This window comes from Macaca thibetana, chromosome 13 (assembly GCF_024542745.1).
Source record: "Macaca thibetana thibetana isolate TM-01 chromosome 13, ASM2454274v1, whole genome shotgun sequence".
Classification (NCBI taxonomy): Eukaryota; Metazoa; Chordata; class Mammalia; order Primates; family Cercopithecidae; genus Macaca; species Macaca thibetana.
The window spans coordinates 4,290,343-4,316,106 of NC_065590.1; the positions used below are offsets into that span (position 1 = coordinate 4,290,343).

The 25,764-nt window shown below is 44.5% G+C and overlaps 2 protein-coding genes across 2 annotated transcripts in view; both read left to right on the forward strand.

The window, feature by feature from the left end:
- The window catches only part of PDCL3 (phosducin like 3), a 449,125-nt gene that overhangs the window by 357,702 nt on the left and 65,659 nt on the right, over positions 1-25,764 (forward strand). The window lies entirely within an intron of this gene.
- NMS (neuromedin S) lies at positions 196-14,051 on the forward strand. The gene is made up of 10 exons (XM_050755167.1): positions 196-446; positions 2,746-2,801; positions 3,436-3,486; positions 7,541-7,564; positions 7,658-7,711; positions 9,681-9,755; positions 11,117-11,152; positions 11,738-11,779; positions 12,885-12,933; positions 13,874-14,051. The coding sequence occupies exons 1-9, from the start codon at positions 266-268 to the stop codon at positions 12,921-12,923; spliced, it is 558 nt and encodes a 185-aa protein (XP_050611124.1). The 5' UTR covers positions 196-265; the 3' UTR covers positions 12,924-12,933; positions 13,874-14,051.

The window sequence follows — 25,764 nt, forward strand, 5'->3', positions numbered from 1 at the left end:
AGAGAAAAAGCCCTTCTTGAGTCAGAAATATTTCTCAGATCGTTATAGAATAACAATCAGGACTCTCCACCTTTTATTTTCATTGCTGGGTTGTAAAAGAGGACTCTCTACAATGCCTACTCCAGAAGGATATTATTCTACAAATAAGGGCCCAGCGTGACATTTATGAGAAAGCCGGGGTCCTCCTGTGCAAAGCTGATTGGTGATCAGCAAATGGGCTCCCGGGCGCTGCAAATAAACGCACTTTCTTCGCTGGGCTGATCAGATGCAGGACAGAGGGTTGCCTCTGCCTGTGGACCTTGGGGAAATGCGCAGCTCTTGTCCTAGCAGCATCCGTCTGTGGCCAGCAAGGAGAAACCAGACTCTAACAATGAAACCTCTTCGTCCCCAGTTCCCTCTCATCTTGATCATCTACTGCTTCTGCATGCTACAGATTCCCTCCTCAGGTAAGGGGAGCTTCATCAGACTCCATCTGGCCTGAATTCTGAGGATGACTGAGGCAGACCTTGATCCCCCGGGGCAGTTCTGGAAGGAGTCAAGCTTTATTCTGCCCCGCCAGCCCTCATTACTACCTTCTTGATTTCTGGCTGCAATTTGTTTCGAACCTTTAGGAGAGGATGGACAGAGCGAGATGCTGCAGCCTTTTACCAAAGGAGACTTTTCCCTGTGGGACTGTCTTTAAGCTGCTCCTGCCCCAGGGATGTCCTGAGCATATGCCGCTAAAACTGAAGGGTGAGGCACGTCCTGGTAGGAGTTAGGGGAAGACACCTCTTGTAGCCATTTCTGCTCCCTGGATTCTGAAGAGACGAGGACAGAGTTGGTAAAAGTGAGCTTACAGCCCCAAAGAATGGGAATTGATGGGCAGTTCGAGACTGCAGGTCTTTACGTTTTATTAACGGCAGGTCTTTACGTTTTATTAACAAAGAACCTCGAGACGGGCGCGGGAGGAGCGCACAGTGGAAAAAGGAGTCTTTTTCCAAGCCTTTCCCTTGGGTTTTAGAGAGGCAGGGGTCCAGAGTGTGGTGGAAGCAGCTACCTCCCGGGGCCGGTGAGCTGTCCGCGGTGCTGACCAGGTGCTGGCATCGCCTCACCAACTCTTGAGAACCAGCTTCTAGGGAACAGGGCTGGAGTGAGGGTCTGTGGTTGGAATCTTACCACCATCTTCATAGGATGCAGGGAAGTGGGTGGTAGCAGAACAACTAAGGTTGGAAACACATACAATTTTAGATTTTTCCATTAGAATTTTGACTTAGGGGAGTAGAACATCTTTGGAAATATATTAACAGAGAAAATATATTTCAAACAGTATGTTTGCTTTGTCATGTCCTACAATGTAATCACAAAACTGGGCCTTGCAAAGGACCATGAAGGTCATCTGGTTTAACCTCTGACAGGGTGCAGGGATCCCTTCTGTAACTTCGCGATTCTATTTAAGTACTTTCAATGACCCCAACTCACTGCCAGCTAAGACAGCTAGGTGCTGCCTCTTTGCTCCAGTAGAGTCCTGTTTATATTATACTTTTGTAAATCTGTTATTACCTTTTATTTATCTTTCTCTATGTTTATACTCACCTCCCTATTTTTTCCTATTTGACTTTATGTTTCCTGAGGGCAGGTCTTTACGTTTTATTAACAAAGAACCTCTCCATAAATCCTTTTAGGGTTCGTTTGCATTACTTTGCATTGTTGAATGATTCCAATTGTGAAAAACTTCTTTACGCTAAGCTTAAGTGTGATCACATGTAACTTTCTAACCATCAGCCTTTATTCTGTTATTTGGGGGAAGCACAGGATAAGACTAATATCTCTTACTTATTGCAGTTCTCAAAATAGTTGAAAGCAGTTAACATATACTTCCTAATATTCCTGTTTCCAGAGAAAACTATGCTCCGTGACTTTACCTTGTATCTTACCATTTCAAGTCAGACTATTACCTTTTATGGTTTAGGCCCTGTTATTTGAATATAACATAACATTGCCTTAGCTTTATCTTTCCTCAGAGAGAATGAAGGGGACAAAATATCACTCAGTTTTCTTTTGTCTTGTTTTTACACATAAACTGCTCTTGAGTCATACATTCCCTGTTCCACACATTAAAAATCTAAGTGCCAGGTTTTATATTTATCCACCTAATTTCATCTTGTTAGTTTTGACCTATCCAATTGATTCTTTCAACTGCACTATAGTTATCCCACCAAGTGTTGTATCACAAGCAAATGAGAAGAGGAGTTCATTGAAGTTAGACAAAAGGTTGACAGGGTCTAGCTGCATGCCAGCAGCCTTCCCCAGAGCCCATCCCTAGAGAGTCTGTAGCAGCAGAGGGATGGGTATCCATGTGTCTTCAAAGTTCAAGGGTGATTCTGATGCCCATCCTTCGTTGACACCATTTTCTAATATGCCATCCTTATGAATTCTGTCAAAATACAAACTAAGTTGTTACCTTGGTATTTTTTTCCTCCTCTTTGCCGAGTTGCTAACAGTTGTACCGAACACTCATGGTAAATTAACAACCATGCTATTTTAAATTAATCTTTGTATATTCTAGTGGCAAGTAGAAGTGTATTTTCTTTGTAAATCCTTTTAACAACATCAGATCAAATCTTACTTTCCCACTGACCTCTTTTGTATGGTTCTTTGGTGGCTTATTACTTTAATAGAGACTGTCTGTTTCTCATGGTAAAGACTTTGAAGTAAATGTTATGACCTCTTTTCTCTAATTAATAATTTTATGATTTCTCACAATAGGATTTCCCCAACCTTTAGCTGATCCTCCAGATGGCTTGGATATTGTGCAGCTTGAGGTACCCAATTATTCAGTAATGTGAGATTTTTATTTAGTCTGGACCTTGAATACATCATGTGTATAATGTTCACTTAAAACTATTTTGAGATCAGATTTTTGGCTGCAGCAGAAACTCACTGTTGCCATTTTTCATGGCCTCATTTAGGGCATCCTGAGGGTTGTGTTGAAATTCACTGCCACTGTGTGAGAAGATAATGTGAGGTTCAGAAATAGGACAATTTTAGTATTTTAAATCTGTTGTAATAAAATTCTGCTGACTGAAGAATTTATACTTGTCTTTGATTCATTGTTTAAATTTTAAATGCATAATCAATGTACACATTTTCAAGGTACATGTGATATTCTAATACTTTCATATAGTATGTTATAACCAAGTTGGGGGAATTGGAATATCAATGGATATTAAACATTTACCTTAAACATTTACATTTTCTTTATGCTGGGAGCATTCAAATTATTCTCTATTAGCTATTTTGAGATATCCAATAGATTATGGTTTACTATAGTTACTCTACTGAATTATCAAACACCAGGCCTTGTTTCTTCTGTCTAATTGTATTTGATTACCCATTAATCAATCTGTCTTCATCCCCCTCATCCCTTTGATTTGTATTCTTCATTTTATTTTTTAGCAACTGGCATATTGTCTGAGTCAGTGGGCATCTCTTTCTCGCCAACCTAAGGTAAAAAAACTGTGTGTGTGTGTGTGAGTATATATATATATAAAAAATATATAATATACATATATAATATATAATATATATCTGCAACAAACACACTCTTTTGCTACCTACAGGAGAATACTGTATGTATCTGTAACTGTGCATTTGTATGTGTGTTCAAGAATATAATTTTATACAAAATCAAGCAAATATCTTAAATATAAATTACTATAAAATATGGGTAGTTCATTTATATTCTTACAATTATTATAATCATATATAGTTAAGCTAATTATATGTTATGATATATTGCATATTATAAATTGATATACTATGATATAGCAGGTCTCCAAAACAACAGTTATCATGTAAAAGACTTTACAGTAACTAGCCGGGCGTGGTGGCTCACACCTGTAATCCCAGCACTTTGGGAGGCCAAAGTGGGCTGACCACTTGGGGCCAGGAGTTTGAGTCCAGCCTGGCCAACAAGGTGAAACTCCATCTCTACTAAAAATACAAAAATTAGCCAGGCATAGTGGCACACCTGTAATCCCAGCTACTCGGGAGGCTGAGGCAGGAGAATAGCTTGAACCCGGGAGGCAGAGGTTGCAGTGAGCCAAGATTGGGCCACTACACTCCGGCCTGGGTGACAGAGCAAGACTCTGCTTCAATTTAAAAAAAAAAAAAAAAAAAAAAGTTTCATTTAAAAGACTCTACAGTAACTGGCCAGGTGTGGTGGCTCACACCTGTAATCCCAGCACTCTGGGAGGCTGAGGTGGGCGGATCACGAGCTCAGGAGTTCATGACCAGCCTGGCCAACATGGTGAAACCCTGTCTCTACTAAAAATACAAAAAGTAGCTGGGCGCAGTGGTGCACGCCTGCAATCCCAGCTACTCAGGAGAATTGCTTGAACCTGGGAGGCGGAGGTTGCAGTGAGCCGAGATCGTGCCACCGCACTCCAGCCTGGGTGACAGAGCAAGACTCTGTATCACCAAAAAAAACCAAAAATAAAAAACTTTACAGTAACTGTAGTAACCACACAGATATAAAGTAAGTTGATTTACTTGAAAGAACAAAAGAGTGGTAGGATAGTCCATGATCCCTAGGATAGCCTCTGCATTTTCACCTTGAGAGATGTGTCTCTTTATCCCTCACCTCCCCTAACCCACAGCACACTGTGCTCCAGCCACAGTGAACCTCTCAGTGTTCCCCAAATGCACCAGGCCCTTGAGGTCCTTGCACAGTCTTTTCCTCAATCAGAAATGGCTTTGCCTTCTTCACAGGCTGCAGTTAACAGTCCAGACTCTAAAACAAAAATACCTGGTTTCAAAATCCAGCTCTGTTTAAACTTGGTAGTTTCTCAGTTGCTCTGTGCCTCGGTTTTGTCATCTGTAGCATACGGGTAATTGTCATAGTACCCTAGAATGCTGTTGTAAGGATTCAATGCTTCATATTTGTGAAGCACTTTCAACAGCATCCAGAACGTGGCAAACAACAGCACTTAAGTGCTAGTTGTTGCCATTGCCTGTTGATGCAACCAATTCTCATTCTTCAAGACGCAAACATCACTTTCTCAAATTTCATGAATATATCATTCCCATTTCTTCTTCTTTTCAGTTTACTATGCATATGTTTGAAGGCAATCGTTAGCGCTCATTTTCAGGAATAATCTTTACAGCCTTGGTCTTGGAGCAAAAATTCAGGCTGGAAACTCAGAGTTCTTCAACCCTTTGTTACTTCCTCCCCATGCTGCACAGACGGGACTTCCCTGTCCCTCAGGTGAAGACTGTGGGGGTGTCCTCTGCATCCGCAGAGGCAGTGGAAGTGTGGCTGTCCCAAGGGCAACCTGCAGTATTAAATTGGGTTAAGGATCCTCAAGAGCAAGGGCCCACTAAGAATGAATTTCCTTCCGCCTTCTCCATTTTTCCAAGCCTCTCCCTGTTTCCAACTGCAGAAGAGCAAGGGGTTGCACAGTGAACAAAACTGCCAATATTTTAAAGGTATTAATAGAGAAACGGGCTCTTCCTGGCTTGCTGCTTCCCTGAAATGTGACTGTTGGCATGTCACTTCGTCTCTTGGGGCTTTGGTCTCCTCAACTGCCCAAAGTCTGGATGTGTCGCCAGAGCTCTAAGTTCAATCCTGTTCTGATTTCCAGAATAGGCCAAGTCTGTGACTCTAGGGGACCTTTACCTCAAGGCAATTCAGAAAGCAGTCACATTCTGCAAATAATGACAGCCACAAAATTCACGCTTCGTGTTTCTGGTCACCACATGGGATTAGAAGACGTTTCAATTGGGAAAATTGCAATAAGTTCTTGTGAAGCTCTTATTGCTCTACTATTCATTCATTCAAAAGATATATTTATTGAGAGCATGCCACGAGCCGGGTGCTAGGGATGCCATAGTAAAACAAACTGAACACCTGCTCTCATGGCATTTGTATTCTAGTTGGGGTAATGAATCATAAACAACATTGATCAGTACAATTAGAAATAATTTCTTCTCTAAAAAGAAAAAAGTAGGCCAGGCATGATGGCTCCTGCCTGTAATCCCAGAATTTTGGGAAGCTGAAGCCGGCAGATCACTTGAGGTCAGGAGTTTGAGACCAGCCTGGGCAACATGGTAAAACCCTATCTCTACTAAAAATACAAAAGTTAGCCAGGCGTGGTGCTTGTAATCCCAGCTACTCAGGAGGCTGAGGTAGGAGAATCGCTTGAACCTGGGAGGTGGAGGCTGCAGTGAGCCAAGATGGCACCACTGCACTCCAGGCTGGGTGATGGAGTGAGACCCTGTCTCAAAAAAAAAAAAAGAAAAGACAAAAGAAAAAAGTAAAGTAAGGAAGGGGCATATGAAACGTTGAGCAGGGTAATTACCACCAGGAAAAGCATCATCACGTTCCTCATCAATTTTTGCCCTGAAAAGTAAACATAATAGTATACAGCCGATGAATGTGGTACAAAAACCAATTGTTTGTCCAATAAGTGTCCATAAACACACACACACACACACACACACACACACACACAGTTGTGAACAGATGCTGACAAGAAGACCAGGAGCTGTAAAAATAGCAAGTACTTTCTGCTAGCTAAAAATGGTGATCATAAGGAAATAGAGTTAAGTTTCACAGAGCCTCCACTGTTGGTAAAGTTGGTGGATTGCAGTGTGTGTCTGTGTGTGTGCGCCCATGTTTGTGCATCCACACATATGTACATGGTAGAGAGAGAGAGAGAGAGGATGCATAGGTATTGCTCTCTTCCACTGAAGAATTTCTCCACAAAGTTTGCAGGAAGATGTAACTGTATTCATAGCAATAAAATTAGAAGTATTATTAACAGCTTTAATTTTTGTCTTGATTGAGGTTTCAGCTGATTCAAAAATCTTTAAGCATGGGTGAGATGTGAATGATCAGTACTAGCCAGATCAGAAGATTTAAATGATTGTTCACAGTAATCATCTCTAGTGACTTTACAAAACACGGACATGAACATTCACTCTATGGTTTTGTAAGAAGCCTTCTTCCCGGCATCTCCTTGAGTGAGATAAGCCCACATGCAGCCATCATCTACGCAAGCCAGGGCTGAGGTGTGTGCACGGGCAAGGATTTAGAAATGGAAAGTTGGACTTTCTGCAAGGTGAGCAAAAATTCATGTAGAAAGCTTTTGGAGAAAAAGCAGCTCGGTCAATATGAACTATAAAAACTGAATACCAGGATACACTCTGCAGCAAATCAAAAACTGTAATAGTTAGTTTATTCCACCCATAGTCAGATGGTTATTTTCTTCTATGCATCAGAGAGTAGATCTCTCCTCCCCACCCCCTGCAAACTGAAAAGATGAAATGAGATATTTTCACATGATGATGTATTGCTGGCAATTTTCTTTATTGTAAGATCCTGCATCAACTATAGTCTCATTGAATTTGCGTAATAGAGGAATTTCTTTTTAGATTGCCAATTCATCATAATATTCAGGTAAATCCAGTAAGGTTCATGGTGTCCCTGACACAGAAAACGTTATCAGTTGCCTGCCCCTGTAAAATTTCACCTAACTTACCCTCACAATTCTCTTTCCAGGATAATCAAGACATATACAAAAGGGTGAGTACCGCCCAGCCCAGTACAAGCGCATGCAGCTTCCATGTTTAGAGCAAGTGACACTCACTACTACTATCACTTTCTTTTCTTATTTAGTTTTTGTTTCACTACTCCAGAACTCAGGAGGTAACACATCCAGTTAAAAGTGAGGTCAGTATTTTATCATAATCCTCTGTCTGTAAAAGTGGCTCTCCCCTGCATGTCGTCCGTCTCTTCTTAATATGTGCAGGCAAGTAGAAAAGCTGGGGCCTCTGGACATCCTCTGCGTAGTAGCTTCCCAGGGGCTTTTCCCTGGGATTGCAGGGATTCTCTTTCTCCCTCTGGGGTGGGGGGTGGTAGGTGGCCAACTTATCTGAGAAGGTAGAGAATAAATTATAGAAAAGGAAAAATAAGTAGGAAATAACTTTTTAGTATGCACTTAAACAGAGGCACAGGAAGAGCCTGGTAAACACTGTGTTCTGTTTATATTGTTTGTTCTTACCATCTGTTTTTAAATTTGTGCTTTGTGATGTGTGTGGTACCATCCCCCAGTAGTGATACATGGATGAACATCTTCCGTGGCTGTCGCGATGTGTATGTGCAATGGGAATAGTAACCATCACCTCTAACTTTCTTCCTACAGATTTGAGTTACCCTCGGGAGCAGCTTGTGTAGGTGAATTTCTATGGGGTATGATTTGAGGAATATTGGAAAGGCCATAGAATATATATAGATATATGCATATGTGTGTGTGTGTGTGTGTATGTGTGTATATATATATTTGAGACAGAGTCTTGCTCTGTCACCCAGGCTGGAGTACAGTGGTGCAATCTCAGGTTACTGTAACCTCCACCTCTGGGGTTCAAGCGATTCTCCTGTCTCAGCCTCCCAAGTAGCTGGGATTATAGGCATGCACCACCATGCCTAGCTAATGTTTGTATTTTTAGTAGAGACGGGGTTTCACCATGTTGGCCAGGCTGGTCTCAAACTCCTGACCTCAGGTGATTCGCCCGCCTCAGCCTCCCAAAGTGCTGGGATTACAGGGGTGAGCCACCATGCTCAGCCGGAATATAACTTTTAAACGCAGTCATAGCAAGTAAAACTCTACCACTAGAAAGTCTCTTACTTATATATTCAAGGCTCTCCACGTCTTAAGAGGATCCTTAAAAAAGCAAATAACCAGGAAAAAAATGTTTCCCCTAAGAATCAATCAGTATTACAGATGTAGGAATAGTGCTCAGGTAAGGAGGGGGATTTTTTTAGACGGAGTTTCGCTCCTGTTGCCCAGGCTGGAGTGCAATGACATGATCTTGGCTCACTGCAATCTCCGTCTCCCGGCTTCAAGCCATGATCTCTTGCCTTAGCCTCCCAAGTAGCTGGGACTACAAGCACGCGCCACCACGTCTGGCTAATTTTGTATTTTTAGTAAAGATGGGGTTTCACTATGTTGGCCAGGTTGGTCTCGAACTCCTGACCTCAGGTGATCCACCCACCTTGGCCTCCCAAAGTGCTTGGCCTCCCACTGCACCCGGCCAAGGAGGTGGATATTATCAAAACCAACAAGGGCACCATGAAAGGAGGAAGAACAATGGAAGGGAAAAAAAAAAACAAAAAAAAACTAACGCAAATCAAGTTTTACTCTAAACCAAAGCACACAGGGAGGATTCATGAGGACTAGATGAGGACAGGTGTGTACCCCTGGGTGTGCACGGCAGTCACAGACAAGATCAGGAAACCAGAAGTACCTGGGGAGGGTTACAGGGGCTGCCCTCCACCTTTTCTCTTGGATGAGGAGGGCACCCCTGGGGAGGGAGTAAGAATACATGTGGAGTTGCTTCTAGGACAAGGCGCTCCGCTCCAGGAGCACAGAGTGCTGAGGGTTAATATAGAGAAAAGTCCGATTTACCTTAAGGGAATATTTTTAAGGGTTGTGTTGGAATTGAAACCTGTTCTCAAGGCAAGCGGCTCTTTATTGAAACCATAAAATTCCAGGCTTCGGCTCGAAAATGGATTTTACTCTGAAAATTAAACCCATTTGTAAGGGAAGTGAGGAGAAAGGAATGCGCATCGCCCTGGGCTCTCAAAATACCCCTCTGTGGATGTCCCCCGGTCTGACCCTCTCCGCGTCTCTCTGTTGCAGTTTCCTCCAGTGCATCCTCTTATGCATCTGGCTGCCAAGCTCGCCAACAGACGGATGAAGAGATTTCTGCAGCGAGTACGTGCTTTTATTCTTCCACCATAGTTTTATGCCACTCACAGTTCCCTGAATCATGGTGAAAGCGTGCTGTCACCTTGGGGCTCGCTGTCATTCTCTCCTCAAATTTCAATCTCCACCTTGGCAGGGAGTGCTGAGCAGAACTGCTGATCCTTTGACCTCCCTGGGCCTCAGTTTCCTCCACTGAAACCCCATGAGGTGGCCTGAAGGACCCGGGGAGAGATCCCATGGCCCAGCCTGCTTCCATCCCTCTCCTCTTCGGCTCCTTTCATCCCGAAGTTGTCTCGGTTTTGTACTTTTTTCAGTTCCCGTCTCTTTCCCCTGACACGAAACTTGCCCTGGGGATATCTTCTGCTTCCCACAGCCCTACCTGCCCATTGTCCATTTCTCAGAGCTTTCTTCTTTAGTTTTTATTTTTTAATTTAGAAATTACCAGCTGAACCTGTTCAATGGTAATCAAAGTTTTGTTTCATGGTAGCAAAAATAAATAAACAAATAGCAAGAGAGAAAATTTGTGTTGAACACCCTTCCCAGATGGGGCGATCAGCTCATCCCAGTTTGTCCAGGACTCTCTTAGTTTTAGCTCTGAAAATCCCAGGGCCCCAAGTGCCTGGAAAACTGGTTGGCCATCCTGGGCACCAGCAGCAGTTTGTCCGACCCCCTGCTAACCGCAAGCCTCCAGGTCCAATCTGATTCCATTCTTACACCAGGTTCACAGGCAATGAACAAGGTGAAGAAGCCAAAATGGCTAATCCTTTAAAAGTGTCCTAAGGGCTCACGCCTGTAATCCCAGCACTTTGGGAGGCCGAGGCGGGCGGATCACGAGGTCAGGAGATCGAGACCATCCTGGCTAACATGGTGAAACTCCGTCTCTACCAAAAATACAAAAAACTAGCCGGGCGTGGTGGTGGGCGCCTGTAGTCCCAGCTACTCAGAGGCTGAGGCGGGAGAATGGTGTGAACCTAGGAGGCGGAGCTTGCAGTGAGCCGAGATCGCGCCACTGCACCCCAGCCTGGGCGACACAGCGAGACTCCGTCTCAAAAAAAAAAAAAAAAAAAGTGTGCTAAGCTTTGCAATGTGCCCGTTTCAAAGTTGGCGCTGTTAGGAGGAGCAAGCAAACTTAACCTACTTGGATACAGATGGTAACTCAGCCAAGACGACAAGCTTGCCTTCCTGAGCAGGAGTTTGCTAGAGAAGATCACGGCAGTGATCCCACCATTTGCCATGCTCTCCACCTCCTCTTTTGCGCCAGACTTCTGACTACGTTAGAGGGAAGCCAGGGACGGCAGGATCACTGCAAGACCACTGCAAGGTCATGATGTGGTTCCTGTTGGATTTACCCGCGCCTCATTTCCTTGCAGGGTTCGGGGACTGCTGCAGTGGACTTCACCAAGAAGGTACACAAGAGCCTTGGAGCCTGTAACCCCCAAAGAAAGCCCTACCTGAGAAGGGTGGGGAAGTCCTTGGAGCCAGCCACCCTGCAGCCCCTCCAGACCACTTCTGGGCAGAGCTAGTCTCAAAAGGACCCTGAGAATCTTTTGTGGCTGAGCAATTAAGTTCAGGTCTCCCTGAGGGCAGACAGGAACCATGGGGCAATGCCTCTGGCTGTTCAGATTTCATCTCCAGCCCCACAGATGAGTCCCCTGGAGCCAGCTGCTCCTGAGGTCTTGCTTTCTCTCGCTCAGGAGACCACATGCCATTGTACAGACTCCAACAGAGGCACTGCCAGAGCACAAACCCCAAACACTGGGGGTTCTCAAACGTGGCCATGCATCAGAGTCACCTGGCTAAAATTCAGATTGCCCCCAAAGATTCAGTGGGTCTGGATTGGGGCAAAGAGTTTGTGTTTCTTACAAGTTCCCAGAGGTTGTTGGTGCCACTGGTCTGGGACCACCCTTTTTTGAAAACTGTCCCTATAGACATTTTTTGAAGAACTTGTAATGCAACATGGTTGCATAATGGCTTATGTTTTTATGTTGCAGGATCACACTGCCACCTGGGGACGACCCTTTTTCCTTTTCAGGGTATAGCATGTTTTCTCACTTTTGCTTTCTCACCTCGATTCACTGCAGCCATCCCAATCATGGAGTGACTGCAAACAGCAGAGCCAGGACCCCTTGGTGAACTGGTGGATAATTATGGGGACTCTCTCACCCTTCACTGGGTATCACTCCAATCAAAATCTCCTCCTACAAGCTTGTAAAGGCAAGGGTCCAACAGGAGAGAGGCTGAGAGCACCAGAGTAGGCGTAAGGGAGTTCTGATGACAGACAGACACAGGCTAGACCAGAATCTGAGCCTATGTTTTAGAGCGTTAGGGTCCAGCACTCATGGCCCCAAAAACACATGGCAGGAGGAGCTTAGGCACCATCCTCTCCTCCTTCCTGGGTAACAGAAACTCTTGCAAGGGTCACAGGGTCGAAGAGTTATCTTTTAGATTTTAATCGGCCATTCACTAGCTGTGCGCCACCCTTGAGATTCTCAGTATCTGCATAGAAAAATGAGCAAATCAGACTAGATCCATGCCCCCAGAAACTGCATTCTGTGAATCACTGGCGCCAAAAGGTACTCTGCAAAAGTCAGAAAAGATTGGAAAACACTGCACCTGACATTCACAAAGACTCACAATACACGCTGGCCCATCAAAGGCTGTAGGAAGTCCTACAGAACACAACCTGTGTCTCTTGGCTTAAGCATTTGTTTCCCGAACATAGGGACTGTGGAGCTGTTTCCCACCCCTGTCTCACTCCCATGGGTCTGTAGGACCTACTCGTTTCCTGGAAAGTGCTTTGAGAACCGTCCATCTCCATGACGTCTCCAGACTGGGCAGTCCTGTGCTGGATGGTTTGTGGAACCTCCCACCACCTAAGCAAAGGCTAAAGGGTGGGATGATGGGTAAGTGACAGTGTTGGGATCCTAGGAGCAGCAAGGTTCCTGGAGCACTGTCCCAGAGGACCTCCAGACTGGTGCTAGCCCAGGGCGAGGGCTTCCCAGGTGAGTCCCCATGGAAGGCAGTGAAATCCCTGCTAGAAGAATGAGGCCTTAGGGTTCAATAGAGAGAAGAGCCAAATCAAGATAAGGCTACAGAAAGTTGTGTCTCAGTATCCATAAGTTGCTCCTTTTTTTCCAGCCCAGGAATGGAAGAAACACTGAAGATGAGGCTCAGTAGGTAGTCCAAGGTCAGCTTCATCACAGTTTTTCTCTTTCAAGCAAATTTTATGTGTCTGACTGGAGAGAGTGAGAGGCAGCCATCGGCGGGGGGGGGGTGGCGGGTACCATTGTTTAAGAAAGGAGGACCCTGCATAACCCCCAAGGACTCTGCCCCTTCCCTTTTCCTGCACACAGGACCACAGAGATCCCCACCCCAGCCTAGCAGATGCAGGCTGTCTGGGCAATATTGCAGCCTTCACTTCCATGCCCAGCTCTTCGGAGGCATGTGGTCTCCAGCTGTCACTGTGATGGGGATGTAGGCTCATTGTAGCCCAGCTGGGCCCTCCGTGACTCCTCACCTGGCCCCCTTGATAAGGAAACACCACCCTGTCATGCTTGGGTGGTGCACCAAGGAGTTCTGGAAGCTACCAAGCTCCCTACACTGAGAGCATTTCTAAGTATGGCCAGGCAAGGCTGTTTCCCCCTTCCAATGGTGCTCTGAGATCCAGAGTTTTAATTTGGAGTGATTCCTTGGCCTTCAGCCCTGTGGAAGAGGAAGTGAATGCTCAAGGGCAGCTCCGGGCCTCCTCTGTCTCTCATGAGGATGTGGTCCCAAGGATATGAGGCCGCTGTCCTATGGGTGCTGCCAGCAGGGGCCAGCGGTCAGAGTCCCAGCAGTCCAAGGTGTCTGAGAAAGCTGTCGCCCTGCTGGGAAATGGCACTACCCAGCAAACACAAGGCGAAGATGTTCCCTGAGGCCATAGTGCTTACACCAACCTAATGGCCTGATGAGATACAGCAAAAACAAATCTTATAAGTACTGATTGTGGGAAAAGCAACCTGGGCCTTTATGACATGTCAAACTGAGGTCTAATTGTGAAATATGTTACATAATAACCTGCCCATGGGCTTTGTCTTGATTCTGAGAATGATTTCACCTGAGCGGTACATTTTTCTTTTCTGTTTTAGGATTCAGTGGTGAAAGAAAGCTGGATCTGATGAGGCCATCCAGGGATTATGTTGAACAAATATCAAATTTCTTTCCACGAACAGTATTTAAAGATATTTCTCTTGCTCTATATTCACTAGATATTCAGCTTCATAAAAGTAAAGTAGCATTGTGTGATATTGTGAAATATATGTTTGGTCTTTGTCCATATTTCTTGACATACAAGTTCTAAAATTCTTGAAAATTTCAAAACGTTCAGTGTCTCTTTGTATACTGATGATTGGCAGTGGCTGGCAGCCTCTAGGTAGCTTTGGGGTGGGGCTGGTCACCAGGAAGACCAAGGCAGGACTAGAGGATTGGGACTTTCAGCCCAACTCCAGTCTCCAGGGAGAAGAGGCACTGAAAGTTGAGTTGGTCACTAGTGGCCAATGTTTTAATCAGTTGTGCCTATTGTGAAATTAAACAATTCAGACTTAAGGCTACTGGAACGTTAAATGATTTGAACCTTGAGAGAGATGTGACTGTGTGGCCTCAGTCGTGTAACATGCAGCTGCCACTATGGCTTCTCCAACTATAAATGAACTCTCTTCCTTATTTTTTGTTCTGTAATCTGTAAAATGACTAAGAAAGACTGAATGGCACCAGAGATAAGACCCCTCCGCTCTTAATTACTGACCTTTGTTAGATATTAACTTCTTCCTTTATTGTCTTGCACTCAACTCAGACCAGATGACACAGAAGACCCCATGACTATTACACCCACAATGTGGAATGTTAAATACCCATCCCGAAAAAGAACACAGCCTATAACCCGTCCAGTTGCCTTAACTATGCACTAACCTTGTACGGACAGTGTTAAAATCCTATTGAACGTCCTGAAACCTTGCCGATATCAACAACCCTCAAACCTCTCCACTTCAGAATGCTGATTCTATTAGCTTGGTGTTGGCATTTCCAGGTGGCTATTCTCAAGCTTTGAGCTCAAACAGAATAAACTCTGTATTTAATCATATTTTCTGAATCTCATTATTTAAGGAGGACACTATGTAACCCTAAGCTTCCATAGAAACCCAAAAGGACAGGGTTTTAGATGGCTTTTAGATGGCTGGACACATGGAGGTTGCTGCAGGGTGGTATTTCTTCATCTGTATCCTTAGTAATACCTTTTATAATAAACTAGAAAATGTGTTTCCCTGAGTTCTATGAACCACTCTAGCAAATTAGTTGAACTTGAGGAGGTGGTCATGGGAGCCCCAATTCATAGCCTGTTGGCCAGAAGCACAGGTAAAATAACCTGGGGCTTGTGACTGACATTGGAAGTGGGGCACAGTCTTGGGGACTGAGCCCTGAACCTGTGGGATCTGATGCTATCTCCAGGTAGATGGTGTTGGAATTGAATTGGAGGGCACCAGCTGATATCTGCTGCAGAATTGATTGCTTGCTTGGGGGAAAACCCCACAGGCACTGGGTATGAGGGCAGAGGAAACACTGTGTTTTCCACTCATACTGACACTTTATTTTCCTTTCCTATTGGAAAGTCTTGGGGGGTGGGAGGACTGGGTATATGTGTTTTTAATAATAGGACATATTTTTAAAATTCACCATCTTTGGCATTGGTTTAGCATAGTTTAGCTATCTTGTTATTATTGAAGATTGAGGGATGGGATTGGGATAGGTGGGATGGCTTCAGATACTGACTCCTCTACTTTTAGCTGGGTGACCTTGGACAGGTCACTTCCCATTCCTGGGCCTCAGTTTCCTCCATGGTAAAATGGTGTTGGTATGGTAATCATAGTAACTTCTTGGCCAGGTGCAGTGGCTCAAGCCTGTAATCCCAGTACTTTGGGAGGCCGAGACGGGCGGATCACGAGGTCAGGAGATCGAGACCATCCTGGCTAACACGGTGAAACCCCGTCTCTACTAAAAAATACAAAAAAACTAGCCGGGCGAGGTGACGGGCGCCTGTAGTCCCAGCTACTCGGGAGGCTGAGGCAGGAGAATGGCGTAAACCCGGGAGGCGGAGCTTGCAGTGAGCTGAGATCTGGCCACTGCACTCCAGCCTGGGCGACAGAGCGAGACTCCATCTCAAAAATAAATAAATAAATAAATAAATAATCATAGTAACTTCTTCACATAGACTTTGTGAGGACTAGTTTGTTTAAAAGCCTAGTTGCTTTTTCCACTATAATATTACTATCCTGTATTATTTAATAGTTTTATAATACTGTCATAACAAATAAACAAGACTTGGTAGCCTAAAATAAAAGCAATTTATTCTCTTACAGTTCTGGAGCCCAGGAGTCCAAAATCAAGGTGTTGGCAGGGCCACACTTCCTCAAAAACATCGAGGGAAAGTCTGTCCTTGCCTCATCTACCTCTGGTGGTTCCAGGTGCTCCTCTTGACTCGTGGCAGCATCACTCCAGTCTCTGCCTTGCCCTCCCGTGGCCTTCCCTCTGTGTCTGTTGTCTGTGTCTTCTCCCTTTCACATCTCTTATAAAGACCCTCGTCATTATAAAGATACTTATCATTGGATTTAGGCTCTGGCCTGATCTAGGATGTCATCATCTTCAGGTCTCTCACTTAATCACCTTTGTAAAGATGTTTTTCTCGGCCGGGCGCGGTGGCTCAAGCCTGTAATCCCAGCACTTTGGGAGGCCGAGACGGGCGGATCACGAGGTCAGGAGATCAAGACCATCCTGGCTAACACGGTGAAACCCCGTCTCTACTAAAAAATACAAAAAAAAACTAGCCGGGCGAGGTGGCGGGCGCCTGTAGTCCCAGCTACTCGGGAGGCTGAGGCAGGAGAATGGCGTAAACCCGGGAGGCGGAGCTTGCAGTGAGCTGAGATCCGGCCACTGCACTCCAGCCTGGGCGACAGAGCCAGACTCCGTCTCAAAAAAAAAAAAAAAAAAAAAAAAAAAAAAAGATGTTTTTCTCACATAAGGTCCATTCACAGATTCCATGGATTAGGTTGTGGACCTATCTTTTGGGGGCCACAGCTCAAGCTGCATCCTTAGGATTACTCTTCGTTGTTCCTCTCTGGAGCTCAGAGCCCTTTTGCTGGCCCCTGTTCCAAGTGTCCTCTGCAGTCCCTCACATCCTGGGCCCATTCTTCCACTCTCTCTTTTCAAATAGGTCCACTCAGTATCTCACTTGTGCAAACACTTATTCATTCATTCATTCTTTCAATATTTGAATGCCTGCCAGATACAAAGTGTATTAATCACTTATTTTTACTCTGTATTTTTGATGCTTTGCTATCTTAGGGACTTGCTGACCCTGGAGAGACTGCCTCTCCCATGCTAATCCCTGGAAATGGCGAGCACCTTGCTTATAAATGTGCCTTTCAAATGCACACCAACCAATCCAGAGCCCATACCCCCAACCACCTTCTCTGTAAGGCTCTCACCCAGGGCCAGGTGCCAGACAACTAGGGATGGCCTCTATGGCCCTGAATTTGCTGAAGTTATTTAAACTAGTCAATGCCAAGCCCTCTTAAACTGGCCGGCTTGCTCCTTCCCATGAAAACCGCAATAAAGGCTCTTGGCCATGTTTTCCTCTCACTACTTCTGCCTCCCAACTGACCCCAGGACTTCCCCTAGTCCCCTCTACCCCCATGCATGGCTTGGTGGGCCCCTTCCTCTTGGGAATTGTGAGTATAACAATCTTTTCAATGGCAATTGTCTCCTGATGTGTTAGCCTCACCATATCTGAATACTAATAAAACCTATATTTTAAACCACAAATCCCTGCCTGGGATAACGGAACTGCATAAGGTGTAGGCTATGCTCTCACCCAAGCTAGTCCCGAGTAAAGCCCAATAGCTTATCGCAGGTGAATGGGTACTCTTCTCCCTGTTATCCCCAGAATCAGAAGAAGAGATCTTGGAGACATTGGAGGACTTTGTAAATCCAAACCCATGGCCAGAGCAGATGGGGCCCCCTGTTCTGGTGGGGGTTATCCGTATTCTTCTTCAGCATCTCTGGGGCAGGAGCTCACAGCTTCATGGGGCCTTCGCTTTGTCTTCAGACAGAAAAAAACAGTGGGACTGTCCCCAGGAACCAAATTGACCTCTAGTGATCAATTTTCTTATTTCTATTTATTCAAAAATGTATTGTTTAATACTTCATTCTAGAAATTGTATTTTAACAGGGTACCCCTGGGCTCTTAAGTACATCAAAGCAACGTTTCTTGACTTTAGGGAATGTAGGCACATCTCTTGGAAGAGATGTTTTGAGGTATAGGCCTTGGCCACTCCTTGCCCCAAATATCACACCCCAGAGAACCTCTCTCATTCCAAAACTAAGACTGGCCTTGAACCAGCCTTAACATGAATTTTCAGAGGCACCTTGTTTGGGGGCAGTTTCTACCTCCTCTGAATCTCCCTATAGACTGAGGATCCCTTCTGAAAGCAGCTCAAAGACAATGTATAGAATTATATTCATACCAATGCAGTTAATACACAATTTTTCAGGAGCTGTGTGGCACAGGGAACAAGAGTGGACCTTTTGCTCCCTCCCATTCCTGCTGTGCAACTCATCTGTATGTGACCTAAGGCTCTGGAGTCGGAATGCCTGGGTTTAATCCTGGCTGACATGCTTTAAGCCAACCCCTTTGGAGAGTTGGGAAAATTCCACTTGTGGACAATTTTATTTGTATTCAATTCTCTGATTCCTTTGCTAACCCTTGGTATTTCAGTTTAATATTAAGCCCATCAACTTGCCTCAAGAGATTAAGTCACAATCAATAGGAACTGAAGGAAAAGATGGCAGGCGTTATTTTATTTAGATAGTTCATCTCTGTCTTCTTGATGTTGGTGAAATGGAACTTAGGAAATTGTTCTAATAAAGCAAAGCTCAGGGGAGGAAGATTTCAGCACATGGCAGCAACGCAGATGCTAGGGCACCGGGCAGCCAGCTGGTAAGACCATGTGGCTGCAGTCTCAGAAGGGGAGGTGACTGAGGGAAGCACTCCCATTTGTAACCAGGACCTTAAGCAGGTGAAGAAGAGTGAAAAGTGTTTGTGAGGAGAGCTACAGGACAGTAATTTTACCTTTGATTGGCACTTACATGATGGACAGGATTGTAAAGTGTACCTTTTTATCAGGGGATAGGGTCCCCTCTTGTAACTGAACCCAGGTCTGGCCACTCGCCACTCAAAAGGCAAACTCAGGAGTCAAGAGTTGGTGAGAGGAAAAGCAGGTTTATTCGGGAGCTGACAACCTAAAGAGATGGTAGGCTAGTATCACAAAGACCATCTCAAGTTTCTCAAGCTGGCCAGAGGGCTTTTCTGGGAGGGAGGATATGGAGAAGCTCTGTGCATGGGTTGACTATATGTGGGTCAGTATATCTAGTCTTGATGACCATCTTAAGCGATGAACCATCTGCTGGTCTGGGTGGCACCAGCTTGATTGCAACAGCAATACATATTAACTGCTTGGCATTCTTCCCAAGGTGCGATAGTCTGCAACCTTAATTCTGTGCTTAGTTTTTCAAGGCCAGTTTTTAGAGTTCTTTAAGCAGAGCATATTCATAGCTTTGCTATTCATAAAATGAAGTGAAAAAAAAAAAAAGAAAAACAAAGAAGAATAATTGTTTCTCAAGATGGGGTGGTAGTTTCTGTTACACTCTCACTCCACTAGAAAACAGAGACATTTTGGTAATGAGATTTGTATTATCCAGAACAAAAGATCCAATAATATTGTGGGTTAACAAGCAAATAACTGTTTCTCTCTAGCTTACAGTCTGTATGTAGATGACCCAGATCGGTGGAGCAGCTCTATTCTTTAAGCCATTCAGAAGAGCAGGGCCCTGGAAACCATTGCCCCACTCTGCCCCTGTATCATGAAGGCTGGGTCTCCACCAATCTATGCTCCAGCTTGGTGACATGCATGCAGAATGACTGAAGGCCCAGGCCTGGAAAGGGCAAACATTACTTCCCTCCCATGGAGATAAATCAGCAATAGGGCCACACTAAGGAAGTGTCTGAACTGGGTGGCCATATCCAACTACAACCCTGTTGCCTTAGATTTGGAAGAAGAGAAACAGTCTTGGTGGGTTTCCAGGTGGCTAACATGGATCTCAACATTGAAGAGGGGAAAGGATCCTTTTAGCATAGAAACAATCTTGTGATATGCTGGGAGGAGCATGTGGATAGTACAAAAGCTTGTCAAGGGGCTGGTGGGTGCTCTACCAGCAAGATGCACAGTGCTCCCCTCCCCACCTCATCTGAGTAGAATCTGATGGAACCGAATGACTGTCTATTAAAACCACAGAATAGGGAGAGGACCAGGATTCTGCAGACCAGGCTGCTCAGAAGAGGAAGAGAGAGGGTCTAAAGGAGATGGGTTCATGGCCCGGTGACTGTAAGAAGAGTTGGAGATGTGGAGCTGCCCTGGGAAGCTGAAGTGAAGTGCTGTGTCTGCTGAAGAGGTCCTAGGAGAGGGAAGACAAGCTGAGCAGTCAAGAGATTCCATTTCTGAACATTCTTGTGACTATTCTCCGAAAGGGTGAGAAGGGGTGACTGCAACCTTCAGTAAAGAACTGTTTTGAAATTATTTGGGGGCTGGGCATGGTGGCTCCCACCTGTAATCCCAGCACTTTGGGAGGCCGAGGCAGGTGGATCACCTGAGATCAGGAGTTCAAGACCAACCTGGCCAACATGGTGAAACCTGTCTCTACTAAAAATACAAAAATTAGCCAGGCATGGTGGCGCATACCTGTCATCTCAGCTACTTGGGAGGCTGAGACAGGAGAATTGCTTGAACTTAGGAGGTGGAGGTTGCAATGAGCCGAGATCATGCCACTGCACTCCAGACTGGGTGACAGAGTGAGACTCTGTCTCAAAAAAAAAAAAAAAAAAAAAAAATTATTTTTTATCCCAAGTATGTGAGTGACTCAATTACGAATGAACTGTTCTTCCCCCTTCCACCATGGGGAGGGGGGCCATGGTGCTGGGGCTGTGCTTCTCTACTCTAGCTTAGTGAGGAGGAGATTCTCAGCAAGGGCTCTGTGGACCCACACAAGGTTGATTTCCCTGGACGTTCTCCTCTGGTAACCTGGAATTTACTCTTGCCCCCCTACTACTCTTACAATTTCTGATCTAATGTTTGTCTTCATTTCCACACATTTCAACACCATGAGGGCAGGAATCCCAACATTCTAGGTCAGTGCAGTGCACAGAGTTCTTAACACATGCTCAACACATAGTAGGTACTCAATTAATAACTACAAATTGAATTTCTATGAGGCCCTCTGAATTGCTGCCAAACAGGAGAATGGCTTGGATGGACACTAAGGAAGAGGCTGAGGCCTTATACAGGTCACATCCCTGTCAGGGCAGCTGGAACACTCCAGGGTTTCAGGGCCACCTCAGGGCTTCAGGCAGAGCATCTGATCTTCCAAGGCCTTGCCTGTGGCAGACTCAGCACTCCACCCAGCCAAGCACTACTGCGAGCTCAGGTTGACAGCACAGCCTAGCACCTGAGTCACTGGGATTCCTCGAAACAGACCCACCCCATGGACCTGTGCACTGCCCATGTACATGGTCATTGCACACGCTGCCAGCTGCTGTGGCCTGCACTGAAGAGAAGATTAGCACTGTACTGCCCTGGAATCCCCTATCCACTCTCCCACTGCCTCCCTCTCCCCCACCACCCTCAGACCAGGAGGAAGTCTCTCTTCATCGGCAGTCTCATCTCTGGACACTGCATCTCATTTCCTTTCTATTCCCTGAGAACTTCCCCGGGAAGGAGATGGGGTTGGAGAGGCTGCCCAGTCTCCAGCACACCTTGAAGGGAGATCTTCCTCACTGCCTTAAGTATTTCCAGACTAAGTGTCCTTCATCCTCCCCTAAATGTCCACTTCTTGAGGGCTCATTTCTTCTGGTTAATCCATCCTACATCCCCTCAGTTCTGTCATCTACAGCCATCCTGGCTGTACTCCCTCTTCTCTTAAGTGATGTGGCAATTTGTTCATGGTCTGCCTCTCTTCACGGCCTGTGCCATCCAGGTTAGTCTCCATGACCTGGGGATACACCTCTGACACTATGGCCTTGGACTTCTTGATTTCCGCAACAGAGCTTTTCCCCGCTTCATTCTGGTACCCACTGGTTGTCTTCCCAACCTCAGGGTAAGCCTTGAAGACAGGGGTTGCATCTAATTCATCTTTAAGTTCTGAGGACTTAGAACAGTGTTCACCTGAGAGAAAGTTCTTGATAAATGTTTGAGTGAATGGATGAATAGATGAACATGTGAAAATGAGTGCCTAGTCCACATTCGAATACTGAAGTAATATACTAGCTTAATAATTCAGACAGATGGATTAATCAAGTCACAAAGCTCTTAACAATAGTTTGCCTTAAGTATCTGTGTAAGTTCCTCAGGTGGAGAATATCAGTATTATTAATAATTTTGGAGATGGTAATTTGATTAAATGAAAGATTAGTGTCCTTGATTCATGGCAGAGAATATCTGGTCTTTGTTGGGATTGTTACAAGAAAATACCTAATGACGTGGGGAGGTGGAGGTAGGACTTATTTGAAATGAAATAAGAACCAATCATTGAAAATTTAGGCTTTAGAACAGAGCTGAGAGTCATCTGCCACAGTTAGAAATGGTTTGACGATATGCTTCCATAGCTCACAAATGGCTGCACCAAGAATCAAGTCCTGTGGGTTCCTTTCTGTGACCTGGGACCTAAAATTGGTAATCAAGTCAAATAAATATATTAAAAACAAACATACTAACAAAAAACATCACCACTAATCCCTTCTTCAAATACAGGACAAAGGGGTCATTTTCCTTCTGCTAAAGTTTAAGCAGACAAAGGCCATTTAAGGATGAGCCTGCAGTCCAAAAAAACAATATTTTTCAGTTTAATGCAGTGAGAGTGGGCACTCTGGAGGAGCCAGAAAATTGCTGCTTGGTAAGAGAGAGATTTGTTTGTTTGCTTTTTCCTACTTTTATTTTCAATTCAGGGATATATGTGCAAGTTTGTTACATGGGTACATTGCATGATGCTGAGGTTTAGGGTACAAATGATTCACTCACCCAGTTATTGAGCACTGTTCCCAATAGTTAGTTTTTTCAACCCTTGTCCCCACTTCCCTTTTCTAGTAGTCCTCGGTTTCTATTGTTACCATCTTTATATCCACGTATACCCGATGTTTATCTCCCACTTATAAGTGAGAACATGTGACATTTGGTTTCTGTTCCTGCATTAAATTGCTTAGGATAATGGTCTCCAACTACATCCATGTTGCTGCAAAGGACATGATTTCATTCTTTTTTATGGCTGCATAGTATTCCATGGGGCATACATACATTTTCTTTTTATCCAGTCCACCCTTAATGGACACCTAGGTTGATTTCACGTTTTTGTTATTGTGAATAGCACAGCAATGAACATGTGAGTGCATGTGTCTTTTCAGTAGAATGATTTGTTTTCTTTAGGATATATACCCAGTAATGAGATTGCTGGGCTGAATGATAGCTGATTTTAGTTCTTTAAAAAATCTCCAAACTGCTTTCCACAGTTGCTGTCCTAATGTACATTCTCATCAACAATTTGTAAGTGTTCCCTTTTCTCCACAGCTTCACTAGCATCTGTTGTTTTTGGACTTTTTATAATAGCCATTCTGACTGGTGTGAGATGGTGTCTCATTGTGGTTTTAATTTGCATTTTTCTGATTCAGATGTTGAGCATTTTCTCAGATGTTTATTGGCCACTTGTATGTCTTCTTTTGAGAACTGTCTGTTCATGTCTTTTGCCCAGTTCTTAATGGAGTTATTTGTTTTTTGCTCATTCCATTAAGTTCCTTATAGATTCTGGATATTAGACCTTCATTGGATGCATAGTTTTTGAATATTTTCTCCCATTTTGTGGGTTGTCTGTTTACGCCCAATAGTTTCTTTCGCTGTGCAGAAACTCTTTAGTTTAATTAGGTTGAGAGGGAGGAGATTTGTAAAGTCTAAGCTCCCACTGTAGACTCTGATTGAGGGTCTGAAGAAGCAGGATCAGTCCTGTGCCAGCTGCTGTTTCTTGTCACTCAAGAGGGAGTTGTTATGGCATTTTCCAGCTGCAGCATGACCTTGGGAGAAAATCGCATTATCTGTGATCACTGCAACTCACTTTATCTGAGCCTATTCTCCCAGCTGGATTAACAGCTGAGTTGCTTTTACTTCTTTCAGTTCAAACTTCTTTTTACTCTTTAAGTCCTGCACAGTTTTAACTGTTTCAGTTAATTGGATTTAGTCAAATGTTAAATATTGCCTTTTAAATCGTGTTAAAGCTAAATATCCACACCTCCCTCTGCCACTGATCATGAACTACACACAGGATCAAAGGCCCTGCATATCCTAATTAGGCCATATGCAGAATAACTGTAGGGTGGTTCATTAAAACCATTGGAACTAATAAAATTCAGACTAAAATCAGAGGTGACTTATTCCCCACAAAAGTGGAACATCTACCTGCTGCAGCATGACCAGCTTCTCATGGCTGATTTTCTCTAATAAGGCCCTAAAGCATTCACTAAGAGAAAGTACTTATGTGTTCTTTATCTCTCATTTCTTAAAAAAGAAACTAGAAAATCACTTAGAAGTTGGGCATATTAGAAGCCCAACTATTATAGCTGATTTAAAAAAACACTCTACTTCAGTGGTTCTCCAATGTTAACCTGCTTCTGAAACACCTACAGAGGTTGCTACAACCCAGAGTGCTACATTCCACCCATAGAGATTCTGATTCATTAGGTCTGGAGTGGGGCTCAAGAATCTGTATTATGAAGAAGTTCCCAGGTAATGCTGATGATGCTCTTGCAAGCACCACACTCTCAGAATCACTTCTCTAACTCAGATCCTCCTCTGTACTTCTACCTTCCACACTTTTGCACTTTCTGTTTTTCCTGCTTGAAATGCCCTCGCTGCTGTCCACTTAACTGATTGCTTGCTTTAATTTAAATCACACATGACACATCCTTCCTTGGCCATTGTATTAGTTTTTTTATTGCTGCATAACAAAAGGCCCCAGGGAAGGACCTCCAGAATGGTAGTGTGAGGTATGCAGGAAAGCCACTCCTTGAGAAACATCTACTTATCTGGTCAAAATTAGCAAACGCAAACATTTAAAATCTCTGGAGATTGAGCAAGAAGTTTATAATAAATTGAGAAGGATTAATTCTATAAAATCTGTGGAAACTCAGTAAGAACAGTGGAAGCTGATGGTATTCAAGCTAGGGACTGTATCCATCTCCCTACAGTGCTGTCTCCTGGGAAAACTGTTCCAGTGGGCCCAGCAACCAAGTGGCAGTTCACATAATCCTAGCTCCCTGGGTAGGAAGAGCTCTTCAAGAAGGTTTTGGTAGATAGTGAACTTCGGCAGATCATATTTTTTAAAAATCGTGCTGCAGAAGGCCTGTCTCAAGTGGGTGGTGGTCGCTGGGTGGCACCTACTTCTTTACCCTCAATTCCCACTATGTAGAGAGGATTCTGGCAGGGCAGCTGTTGAAAAGAGTAACCTCATTTGCAACTGAGCTCTCTAATGTGGCAGAGCTGCTCTGGTGGGCTCAGCAGATGAATGGCAACTGCTATCACTCCCAGATTCCCAGGGCTGGAGATCTATTGTGAGCAGATTTGGAACAACCTTTGAATTCCAGCACATCTCATTCTCCAGGACTCTGTGCAGCAGCAGATCTATACTGAGGAATAGCAACAGCATGGGCCCTAGTTTTCAGCATTCTCTCCTCAACCCCTGACACACATCTCCTTCTCCATAGGGAGGACCCAGATGGGACAGGCAGAGTTCTCCACCCCTCTCTCTAGCTCCTGCTTTATAACATATATAGCACAGAGGGAAATCAGAGAAAGCCTCAAAAACAGGCAACATCTTGCCTTTTCTAAAGGGACTTACT

Coding starts and splice junctions, on each gene's coding strand:
- NMS (XM_050755167.1), top strand. CDS start 266: ATGCAGGACAGAGGGTTGCCTCTGCCTGTGGACCTTGGGGAAATGCGC. Junction 3,487..7,540: donor CTCTTTCTCGCCAACCTAAG/GTAAAAAAACTG, acceptor TTCTCTTTCCAG/GATAATCAAGACATATACAA. Junction 11,780..12,884: donor GACCCTTTTTCCTTTTCAGG/GTATAGCATGTT, acceptor CTTTTTTTCCAG/CCCAGGAATGGAAGAAACAC.